The sequence below is a fragment of the Carlito syrichta genome, unplaced genomic scaffold (genome assembly GCF_000164805.1).
Source record: "Carlito syrichta isolate Samal-C Ts95f unplaced genomic scaffold, Tarsius_syrichta-2.0.1 Scaffold304686, whole genome shotgun sequence".
Taxonomy (NCBI): Eukaryota; Metazoa; Chordata; class Mammalia; order Primates; family Tarsiidae; genus Carlito; species Carlito syrichta.
This window is the reverse complement of record NW_007248782.1, coordinates 1-12,161: the sequence shown is the minus strand read 5'-3', so window position 1 is coordinate 12,161 and position 12,161 is coordinate 1. Positions and strand designations below refer to the sequence as shown.

Sequence of the window (12,161 nt, the reverse complement as noted above, 5' to 3'; positions counted from 1 at the left end):
AAAAAAAAAAAAAAAAAAGATAGTTTATGTAAGGTAGTAGGCATTTAGTGTGCAGTTAACAGTAGTTGGTCGGTTCCTTCTCCTGTTCCACCCATCTGTGGCCTACAGTTAAAGTGATAGGAAAGGAAGTGATGGGGTGTGAGTCTGGGTGAAGGCACCATGGGCCTCTGAGCAAGGGGAGTAGTCACTTAGGCCAGGAGCAGGGCAGCCAGGGTTCTCTGTTTGCAGTTGCCTCTGGCTGCCCCACCAGGTTATGAGTTGAGCAACAGTGTCTCTGCCACCCTATATGGGCTTGGGATCTGGAAGCAAATCAACGCCTGCCCTCACACCTGGGGTCTTCCTGCAGATGGACCAGAAAAACCAGGAGGCTCAGAGTCTGCAGGAGCAGCGAGATCAGTACTTGACCTACCTACAGCAGTACGTGGCTGCCTACCAGCAGCAGGTGGCTGCCTACCAGCAGCTGGTCTCTGAAAAGGAGGCGCTGCACAAGGAAATGCTCCTGCACATCCAAGTCATAGACCAGATAAAACACGAGTCAGTTGTGAGCAAGGCGGAGGCCGAGATGGCCCGCCAGGAGTTGCAAGTGGCCCAGGTGAGGGAGGGGCTGGGAGTGGGCCCGACGGGGGAGGGGCTGGCCACCTGGGCCTTCTCACTCGCCTTCGCCCGCAGGAGCGTCTGCAGGCCGCCGACCAGCAGAACCAGGAGCTGCAGGCCCAGCTGAGTTCTACTGAGCTCCCCGAGGAAGGTGAGTGAGTCTGAGGAAGCCCGGGGACTCTTGTGGCATGGGACTGAGGGCTTAGAAGAGAACTTAGGAACAGTTGATCGTTCTCCTTGGGTGAGGGGCCGGTCCCGGGTTACACAGTGAGGGTGGGGCAGGGGTCGCCCCTGTGCCTCCCTTGCCGGGTTGTCTGAGGACCCCTCTGGCTGTACCACCAGGTTATGAGTTGAGCGATGAGGAGGTCAAGGATGATGACCCTCATCAGCCCATACTGACCATCCCAGCGGACTTTGAGACCCAAGAAGCTATGGTGAGCCCGACTCCTTGCCTTACTCTGGGCTGCCTGGACACCCTTATTGTCTTGGTTTCCCGGCCCTCTAATTTTCCTCAACCCTCTCCCCTTCCTGGAGTCAGTGATCACACACCGTTACACCTGTAGCCAACAGGTGCACTCAAAGAGGCCCGAAAGGGGCTTCTCTCCAGCTGTCTGCCCTGCCCCCAATTTGTCCTGGTGGCTTCTCTCCACAAAAACACGCCTGTCTTGCCTGCAGGTGGCATATGTTAACATGGCTCTGGCTAGTGCTGAAAAGGAGCGGGCACAGCTGCGGGAGCAGCTGAAGAAACACAGAGCGCGCTTCCAGCGCCTAGTCAAGCTGACAGACCTGACCCGGAAGGCGCCGCAGGAGGTGACACCAGCCCCTGCGACCAGGACCGAGGCTGTGTCTGAGGAGGAGTACCAGGCCCTCCAGGGGGCCATGGAGAATCTGCAGGTGAGAGAGTCTCTCCTGACAGGCCCACGTAGGGTGGGGTGGCATGTTGCTGCCAACCGTGACTCTGGGTTCTGGCTCTAGAGCCGCTTCATTGAAGTGATGCGGGAAAAGGCAGACCTGAAGGAGCGGCTGGAGGAGCTGGAGCATCGCTGCATCCAGCTTTCTGGCGAGACTGACACTATCGGTGAGCCAGGGTGTTAGGGCCATGGTGCAGCAGCTCCCTGGGGATGGAGGAGCCAGCCTCTGAGCCCTGTTATCCTGCAGGCGAGTACATTGCCCTCTACCAGAACCAGAGGGCAGTGTTGAAGGAGCGGCACCGAGAGAAGGAGGAGTACATCAGCCGACTGGCCCAGGACAAGGAAGAGATGAAGGTAGGGCCCAGGACCTGTCTGCAGTTCAGGCGGGTGGTGGGTGGGCACTGAGCACCTCTCCCTTCAGGGGAAGCTACTGGAGCTGCAGGAGCTGGTGTTACAACTTGTGAAGGAGCGCGAAAAGCGGCATGGCAAATTCCTGGCAGCCGCCCAAAGCCCTGCTGTAGAGACCACTCCAGGGTCTGCAGCCCCCCAGGAGCTGGGAGCTGCTGACGTGCAGCAGGCTGGTGAGTGGCACCCTCAGGGAGGGGGGCAGGTGCCAGGCAGGGCACAGTGCTCAGAGGCTGGCCTCTCTCCATCCACAGATCTCTGCGAGGTGAGCCTCGTTGACGGGGAACCTGCACAAGAAGAGACGGAGGAGGGTTCTCCTCCAGAGAATCTAACTGCACAGCAGATCATTCAGTTGCTGCATGAAATTCAGAACCCGCAGGAGCGTCCAGGCTTGGGCAACAGCCCCTGCATCCCCTTCTTCTACAGGGCTGACGAAAATGATGAGGTGAAGATTATGGTCATTTAGAGCCCAGAGAAGTGGGGCCGGGGGCTCTGTCCCCTCCCTGTTTCTTCCCCTCTCACCCTGTCCTTGCCAACCGTCCCTCCCACCATGCCCCTGCCACCTTTCCCTGCCACTCCTTCCCTGCCTTTTATCTTTAGAGTAGTAAGATAAGACCCCTGCCTAACAGGGAGACAAACCGGTGCAGGCCCTTTGCCATCTTGATCAGGGCTCAATCTTAATTTCTGGGTTTGCTTTCTTCCAGAAAAACAAAGAGCCACAGGCTCACAAATCAGTTTCTTTGGAGGCTGCCCCTCAGGAGTAGCAGGGACTCCCTGGTGGCCTCACCCCACCAAGCAGGCCTTCTTTAGGTGGCTCCCTTCTCTTACTCAGAGACACTTGGGGCACGACAATGGGGTGGCATTCTCTTCATGTGGACAGTTGGGCTAACTGTTGGCCAGGCAAGAGCACAGGTTGCTGGGTTGGGCTCCCCTCCCCCTGTGTACATATTGTATTTGTGTAACATTTTGTATATTCTGGGGGTTGAGCCACCCCCTGTATAATAGCAGTGGTTGGAACTGGCAAATGAGAAGATTCTAATTATTTGGGACTGGGAAACTTATTTATTAATAGCACAGGGCAGAGGAAGGAGGCGGGGATGGGGTTGTGGCACCCTGGTGACGCGGCTCCGGTTTATTTTGCTTTTTATTTCAAAATAAAATAAATGGATTTATCCTCCTTCTCAAGTATTCCTGTTTCCAGCACCAGGTCCCGGGTCTGCTCCACCGTATGGTAGAGTTGGTACCAGCATAGAGCAGGCGTATGGATTGTTCAGAGCCCCAATTGTTCTAAGCATGTCCAATGGAGCTGTGGGGACCTTCCAGCACTGTCACCTGTGCACTGCTTAGTGATGTCTGGGAGGTTTCAAGAGGACTGCCAGGGCAATAGGGGGAATCTGAAAGAATTTTTTTTTTAAATTGTAAAAATATTTTTTTTGGGGGGTCGGAGTCTCACTTTGTTGCCCAGGCTGGAGTGCAGTGGCATGCTCATGGCCACCATAGCCTCAACTTGCTGGGCTCAGGCAATCCTTCAGCCTCAGCCTTCCAAGTAACTGGAACTACAGGTGTGTACCACCACACCCAGCTAACTTTTGATTTATTGTAGAGATGAGGTCTTGCCAAGTTGCCCAGGCTGGTCTCAAACCCTTTGGCTCAGGTAGTCCTCTCGCTTCTGCCTCCCAAAGTGCTGGGATTACAGGCATGAGCCACTGCACTCAGGCTTATAAAAGGATTTATAAAAAGCTCGGGGAAGCCAGGTACAGTGGGTCCTGTTTGTAGTCCCCCCTACTTGGAGGCTGAGGCGGGAGGATCCCTTGAGCCCAAGTGTTCAAGGCTACAGTGAACTATGTTTGTACCACTGTAATCCAGCCTGGGCAACCCTGTCTGTATAAAAATAAAGATAAATAAGGCCAGAGGTAGAAGATATGATGGCCACCATGGAGCAACAGACTGGCCCTGAGCAAGGCAATGAGTAGGGACCCAGAGGACACCTGTCGACAGAGGCACCTCAGACACTTTTGGACAGGTGAAACACCCTGCACCCAGCAAAGATCTCTGAACACTGAGACCAGAAAGTGAAGGCAGATGCAGGAATCAGGGCACCCTATTCTCTGCATGTGCCAGGCTTGCACAAGAACTGAAAATGTGCCTGGCAAACAGATGTGTGTAAGTGAGTCAAAAACACGTTGGGACAGTTTCCCACTTCTCAACCAAACATGGGTCATTGGCCACACACAGGAAGACTCTTGGACACGGCACGGCAGTAGGTAACCACAGCCCAAGCAGAATGGGAGAAAGACCCATGCTGGAACAGCCACTGACGGCTGGACTAACAGGTCACAGGGGAAGCCTGACTGCAGAGTGAACCAGCACTGCCAGTGGCTGGTGGCCATCTCCCCAGCCAGATCAGGAAGAACTCTCTCCAAGCACTGCATCCCTTCAGGGCAGAGTCCACGCCCTCCTCCAAGACAGTGAACTCGCTCTATTTCAAGTGCAGAGTGAGGACCTGAACAGGGCTGGAGCAACAGAAATAAACCTTAAGCAGAGTACTTGCAGCAGGGGCTGAAAGCTGGTGGGACCAGTTTAGCAGTGGGAAAGAAAACCTGCAGTGACAGAAACCTGCCACAAGGTGGAGCAAGGAGCTGAACTGAGTGCCCCTCTCTCTGAGAGTTGTACTTGAACCACAGAAAGGACCTTAGAACAGAGAGTAATTGGATAGCTTCAGAGCAACAAATCAATAGAGGAATTACAGAGTGAAGAGAGATCAGTCACAAATGAGGGACAAACATCAACAAAAAAATCAACGAAAAAATACAGGCATCCCTCAGTCCTCAAGGGACAGTGCCTGAAAAAGCAGTTATCAGAGCAGAAACAATGGAAACTCCCCAGAACACTGGTCCCAGATGACAGCTACAGAAATCAGAGACTGGATGACAAAAAATGAACAGGAAACGAGAAACTAGTAGCAAAACTCACAGAAGTTGTACAGGAAGCAAAAGCCAAGGAGGCCAATTCAGAAAAAACCCATCTGAAATAATGGAAATGAAAAACTTCATCCTGGAAATCAAGAATGCAGTAACAAACAGGGTCAAGCTGGCAGAGGAAAGGATCGCGGAGCTTGAAGATCAAACTATGGAATTGCTCAGGTTTGGTGACTCAGCCTGTCATCCCTACACTTTGGGAGGCCAAAGTGAGTAGATTGCCTGAGCCCACGGGTTTGAGACCTGCCCGGGCAACTTGGCAAGACCTTTGTCTCTACAATAAATCAAAAACTAGCCAGGCTTGGTAGTGCATGCCTATAGTTCTGGCTACTAGGAAGGCTGAGGCAGAAGGATCGTCGGAGCCCAGTAGGTTGAGGCTGCGGTGGCCGGAGCGTGCCACTGAGCTCCAGTCTGGGCGACAGAATGAGACTCCAACTCAAAACAAAAACAAAAACTATGGAATTAACCTAGTCTGTCAAAAACATAGACGAAGAGCTCAAAAGGAAGGAGGAAGGCCACTGAGAAATGTGGCACTATTCAAGAAGCCAAATCGACACCTGATTGATATCCCTGAAGCAGAAAGGGAAATGGAGAGTGCAATGGAACAAGCATTCTATGAGGGCATTCAAGAAAACTCCCCACATCTTGCTAGAGAGGTGGCCATCCAAGCATGAGAAATTCAGAGAAGTCCTTGCAAGGTATCATATAAGAAGGCCATCCCCAAGGGACATAGTAATTTGCTTCCAGAAAATAAGCATGAAAGAAAAGATCCTAAAGGAAGTGAGAGAAAAGTCAGACTACCTACCATGAAACACCCATTGGAATCGCTCCAGACTTATCTGCAGAAACAGTGCAAGCCAGAAAGAACTGGGGTTCAATTTCTAACATTCTTAAAGATAAGCAATTCCAGCAAGAATTTCCTACCTAGCCAAGCTAAGCGTGATCAGTGATGGATAGCTAAAATTCTTCTCAGATCTCCAATTGCTAAGAGAATATGCCATCTCCAGACCAGCCCTTCAGGAGACACTTAATAAGGTGTGGACCACAGAACAACAAAGAATGGTTGTACCCATCACAAAAGTACAGGTGAGCACAGAGTTAGTAGAGCATACAGAGCACTCAAAAACATGAAAACACACAAACATATATAATACAAAAGTTAAAAGGAAACAAAGCAACACCCTAAGAGCCCTATGACAGGGATCAACTCTCACATTTCAATAATCAACTTGAATATGAATGGGGTAAATGTGCCACTGAAGAGACAGAGTGGCAAACTGGATGAAGAAGCATGATCCAATACTGCCTCCAGGAAACTCATCTCACTGCAAAGGACACCCACAGGCTCAGAGCTGGTGGCTGGAAAATGATCTTTCAGGAGAATGGAAAACAGAAGAGGGCATGTGTAGTTATTCTGATATCAGACAAAACAGTCTTCACCCAAAATTAGAAAGGAAATGGAAGGACACTACATAATGATAAAAGACTTAATCCATCAGCAAGAAATATCCATCCTAAACATATATGCACCCAACACAGGAGCACCAGGTTTTATAAAACAACTACTGAGTAAGCTAAGAGAGGACATTGACTCTCACACAATCATAGTTAGAGACCTAAATATCCCACCAACAGGCTTAGATAGATCATCAAAGCAGAAAACCAACAAGGAGATCCAGAGCCTCAACTTGACACTTGATCAAATGGATAGGACAGACATCCATAAAACACCCAACATCTACAGAAGATACATTCTACTCATCAGCACATGGAACACACTCTAAGATTGATCACATTCTTAGACATAAATTAAGAGTGAACACATTTCAAAAGATCAGATCACAGTGGAGTAAAAATAAACAATTGCTACCAAGATCCCCCAGAATACACAAAGACACAGACACTAAACAACATGGAAATCAAGACAAGTACAAAAAGATCTGGAAACAAATGAAAGCAAAGATACACCAGAATCTCTGAGATGCCATGAAAACAGTGTTAAGAGGAAAATTCATAGCACTGCACATACACGTCAAGATAACAGGGTTGGCCGGGCTCGGTGGCTCAGCCTGTAATCCCATGCCTTTGGGAGGTTGAGGTGAGTGGATTGGCTGAGCCCGCGGGTTCGAGACCCGCCTGGGCAGGCGAGACCTCATCTCTATAATAATTTAAAAAATTAGCCGGGCATGGTAGCGCATGCCTATAGTTCCAGCTACTTGGAAGGCTGAGGCGGAAGGATCGCTGGAGCCCAGCATGTCGAGGCTGCGGTGGCTGGGAGCAGCCACTGCACTCCAGTCTGGGCGACAGGGAGACTCCAACTCAAAAAAAAAAAAAAAACAGGGCTGGGCTCAGTGGCTCAGCCTGTAATTCCTCACTTTGGGAGGCCGAGGTGAGTAGATTGCCTGAGCCCACGGGTTCGAGACCCACCCGGGCAACTTGGTGAGACCTCTTCTCTACAATAAATAAAAAATTAGCTGGATGTGGTAGCGCATGCCTGTAGTTCCAGCTACTTGGAAGGCTGAGGCAGAAGGATCGCCGGAGCCCCGCAGGTTGAGGCTGCGGTGGCCGGGAGCGGCCACTGCATTCCAGTCTGGGTGACAGAGTGAGACTCCAACTCAAAAAAAAAAAAAAAAGATAACAGAAAGATCACAAGTAAACAGCCTAATGTCTCACCTAAATTAGGAGCTGGAAAAGCAGGACCATTTAAATCCTAACTTCAGCAGCAGAAACCAGATTACCAAGATAAAATTACAATTGCAGGATGTAGAAGATAAAAATACCATAGAAAGGATCAGCAAGACAAAAAGTTGGCTCTTTGAAAGGATAAATTAGGTTAACAGACCTCTGGTCAGATTGACTAAAAAAAGAGAAAGTCTAAATAAACACAGAAACAAAAAGGGTGAAGTCACAATTGATCCTGAAGAAATTCAAAAGATCATCACAGATTACTATGAACACCTGTGTGCAAATAAACTAGAAAACCTAAAGGAAATGGAGGACCTTCTGATAACCTTGGGATTCCAAGGTGGAAACAAAAAGAAATTGAAACTCTAAACAGACCAATAACAATCCAGGAAATCGACTCAGTCATCAGAAATCTCCCCACCAAGAAAGTCCCAGGCCAGATAGCTTCCCAGCTGAATTTTGTGAGACATACAAGGAAAAACTGATATCAATCTTATTGAACATATTCCAGGCAATTGAGAATGATGGAACTCTCTCCAACTCATTTTATGAAGCTAACTTCATGCTGCTACCCAATTCTGGCAAAGACCCAACAAGGAAAGAGAATTACAGGCCAATCTTCTTGATGAACATAGATGCAAACATTTTCAACAAGATTCTAGCAAATTGGAACCAACAACACATCTCAAGGATCATCCACCATGACCAGGTGGGCTTCATTCCTGGAATGTAGGGCTAGTTCAGCACCATAAACGTAATCCAGCACATTAACAGATGTAAAACCGAGAACCACATGATTATATTATTAGATGCAGAAAAAGCATTTGACAAAATCCAGCATCCCTTCTTGATAAAAACCCTTGAGCCCCTAGGCATGAATGGAATATTCCTCAAAACAGTAAGAACCATCTATGGTAAACCCACAGCCAACATTTTGCTAAATGGGCAGAAGTTGGAAGCATTCCCCCTTAAGAACAGGAACGGGACAAGGATGCCCACTCTCACTCCTCCTGTTCAACATAGTGCCAGAAGACCTAGCCAGAGCCATCAGGCAAGAGAAGGAAACGGGTATCCAAATAGGAAAGTATAAGTTAAGCTATTAGTCTTTGCAGACAATATGATTCTATACCTTGAAAATCCAAGAGAGTCTGTCAAAAACCTCCTTGCACTGGTATTAGACTTTGGTAAAGTCTTGAGGCAAATCAACATGCAAGAGACAGCTGCATTTCTGTATACCAGCAAAAAATAGGCAGAGAACCAAATAAAAAGCATAATCCCATTCATAATAGTCAAAAAAATAAAATAAAATGAAAGAAAATAAAAAGAACAAAGAAATACCTTGGCATCCACCTAACCAGAGAAGTGAAAGGCCTTTACAATGAGAACTACAAAATGCTGCTCAAAGAAGTCAAGGATGACACAAATAGAAAAACATTCTATGCCCATGGATCAGAAGAATCAGTATTGTCAAGATGTCCCTCCTACCCAAGGCAATCTACAGATTCAATGCAATACCCATCAAATTACCAACTCATTTTTCTCAGACCTGGAAACGGCAATACAGAAATTCATATGGAAACAAAAAAGAGGACTTTATTGCAAGGCTATAGTAACCAAAACAACCGCTGGTATTGGTACAAAAATAAGCACACTGGCCAATGGAATAGGATTCCAGAAGCAAAAACTTGGTCTCTCAACCAACTCATCTTCAACAAAACCACCAATAACAATCACTGGGGGAAAGGAGGCCATATTTAGCAAATGGTGCTGGGAAAACTGACCACATGCAGGAGAATGAAACTGGATCCCTACCTATCAAAACTCAACTCAAAATGGATCAAAGACCTAAACATAAAACCTCAAACTATAAGAATCCTAGAAGAAAACATAGGAAACAATCTTACACACATCGGAGTAGACAATGAATTCTTGACAAAGTTCCCAAAGTGAATGCCATAAAAGCTAAGATAGACAAAATCTTGTCAAACTGAAAAGCTTTTGCACAGCAATAGAAACTATCCAGAGAGTAAAGAGTCAACCCACAGAATGGGAAAAAATATTTGCAAATTATGTTTCTGACAAATGCCTAATATTCAGGATCTACAAGGGACTCAAATGAAGTGAAAGGAAAAACAATTCCATTTAAAAGTGGACAAAGACCGGGCTCGGTGGCTCAGCCTGTAATCTCAGCACTTTGGGAGGCCGAGGTGAGTGGATTGCCTGAGCCCACGGGTTTGAGACCCGCCTGGGCAACTTTGCGAGACCTCATCTCTACAATAAATAAAAAAATCAGCCGGGCGTGGTAGCGCGCGCCTGTAGTTCCAGCTACTTGGAAGGCTGAGGCGGAAGGATCGCCGGAGCCCAGCAGGTCAAGGCTGCGGTGGCCGGGAGCGGCCACTGCACTCCAGTCTGGGTGACGGAGTGAGACTCCAACTCAAAAAAAAAAAAAGAGTGGACAAAGGACATGAACAGACACTTCTCAAAAGACAACAGACAGGCAGCCAACAGACACATGAAGAAATGCTTAGCTTCACTAATCATCAGAGAAATGCAAATCAAACCTGCAATAAGATACCATCTAACCCCAGCAAGGATGGCTATCATTAATAAGTCAAAAACAATAGATGCCGTCATCGGTGAGGGGAAAAGGGAATGTTTCTGTACTGTTGGTAGGAGAGCAAGCTAGTTCAGTCTCGTGGAAAGCAGTGTGGTGATTCCTAAAAGAACTAAAAATTGACTTTCCATACGATAGAGCAACCCCACTTCTGGGAATATACCCACAGGAACATACATCGTTCTACAAAAATGACACCTGCACATGCCTGTTTATTGCTGCACTATTCACAATAGCAAAAACATTGAAAGTGGATGGATTTAAAAAATGTGGTACATATACACGATGGATAATCACACGCCCATAAAGAAGCACAAAATTGGGCAACCCCCTCGGGTCCCCTCCCACTATGGGAGTTTTTCTGTCCTCTCAATAAATCCTGCTTTAAAAAAAAAAAAAGCACATAATCATGGACTTTGCAGCAAGTTGGATAGAGTTGGAGACCATCATACTAAGTGATCTATCACAGAAACAACTGAATATCACATGTTCTCACTCATACGTGGACCCTGAACATTAGTCACATTAGCACAAGGGAGGAATTGGCAGTCACTGGACACTATTAGGGGAGAGAGGGAGGATGGTGGGGGATACGTGACAACACAAAGTGTGCCTTGTCCAATACCAAAAGTAGTGAGGGCCCCCTAGAAGACCAAACTTCACCGCAGGTAGCCTAATTATGAAGTTAATCCTCACTCGTACCCCATATCTCTATAATAAAATAAAATTAAAACAAACAAAAAAGGCAAGGCATGGTGGCTCACAATGTAATCCCAGCATTTTGGGAGGCAGAGGCAAGAGGACTGCCTGAGCCCAGGGGTTCAGGACCAGCCTGGGCAATTTAGTGAGTCTTCCTGTTTTCTTTTTTTTTTTTTTTGAGTTGGAGTCTCACTCTATCACCCAGGCTGGAGGGCAGGGGCATGCTCACAGTCACCGAAACCTCGACCTGTTGGGCTGTGGCGTTCCTTCCGCCTCAGCCTTTTAAGTAGCGGAACTACAGGTGTGCTACCACGCCCAGCTAATTTTTTGATTTTTATTGTAGAGATGAGGTCTTGCCAAGTTGCCCAGGCTGTTCTTGAACTCCTGGGCTCAGGCCATCCTCTCACATCGGCCTCCCAAAGTGCTCAGGTTATAGGCTTGAGCCACCGCGCCTGGCCGCATAGCAAAACTTCTCTACAATACATCAAAAAAATTAGCCTGGCATGGTGGCACATGCCTGTAGTCCCAGCCACGGAGGATCAGCTGAGACAAGAAGGTCAAGGTTTCAGTGAGTCATGAGTGTGCCACTGCACTTCATTCTGGGCAACAGAGTGAGAGCCTGACTCAAAATAAAAAGGATTTTCACAGAGGTGTTGGGAGCCAACATCTATAGCTACATGGCTGAGGCCTGTAAAGGCCCGTCTGGAAGATCGCCTCTGACATAGGATATCAGTTATACCTATGATATTGGCATGTGATTAGTGACCAGTGAGCATATATGGCAGTAAAATTTATAAGTAAATCTCTGTACACCTGATGGAAAGTTGCACAGTAGAATTATTTTATATGACCTTGTCCCTTCTAAGTTGTACTTCTTTCTAGATATTTTTTAACTTCTATTTCCTGGTAGACTGGGTAGTCAGCTCTTGTTCCCGAAAGCTGTTTCCCCTAGGGCTAAGATTAGAAACTAAATTACCATGATAGTTTTGTCGCCCTGCCCCTAGCCAGATAGAATGTTTTCTTTTGTTTCGTTAATTACGGAAACTCTGTCTGCTTCAGCCCATGGCTGCCATCTTGGCAGCCCTGCATTTCCTTGTTCAAGAGTGTGACAGCTACTATTTGATTTTTAGAGTAGACTTGTTAGGATAAAATATATACATATACACTCATAGCTGCGTAAATCTATGCTTGCTGTTTGTTTCCTTTTGCTACATTATTCAAGTGTAATAGTTACTATACGATTTATAAAAGAATTAACGATAATGTATTAGCTTA

At 47.3% G+C, this 12,161-nt stretch overlaps 1 protein-coding gene across 1 annotated transcript in view; it reads left to right on the top strand.

The window, feature by feature from the left end:
* Positions 1–3,091, top strand: part of GOLGA2 (golgin A2) — a 19,751-nt gene extending 16,660 nt beyond the window's left edge. Inside the window, exons 20-27 of the mRNA XM_008060643.1 lie at positions 347–592; positions 670–745; positions 937–1,028; positions 1,270–1,488; positions 1,570–1,672; positions 1,753–1,859; positions 1,927–2,086; positions 2,165–3,091. Of these exons, the coding sequence (XP_008058834.1) occupies positions 347–592; positions 670–745; positions 937–1,028; positions 1,270–1,488; positions 1,570–1,672; positions 1,753–1,859; positions 1,927–2,086; positions 2,165–2,376 (1,215 nt within the window). The 3' untranslated portion in view covers positions 2,377–3,091. The remainder of the gene's footprint in view (positions 1–346; positions 593–669; positions 746–936; positions 1,029–1,269; positions 1,489–1,569; positions 1,673–1,752; positions 1,860–1,926; positions 2,087–2,164) is intronic.
* Positions 3,092–12,161: the final 9,070 nt, after the last annotated feature.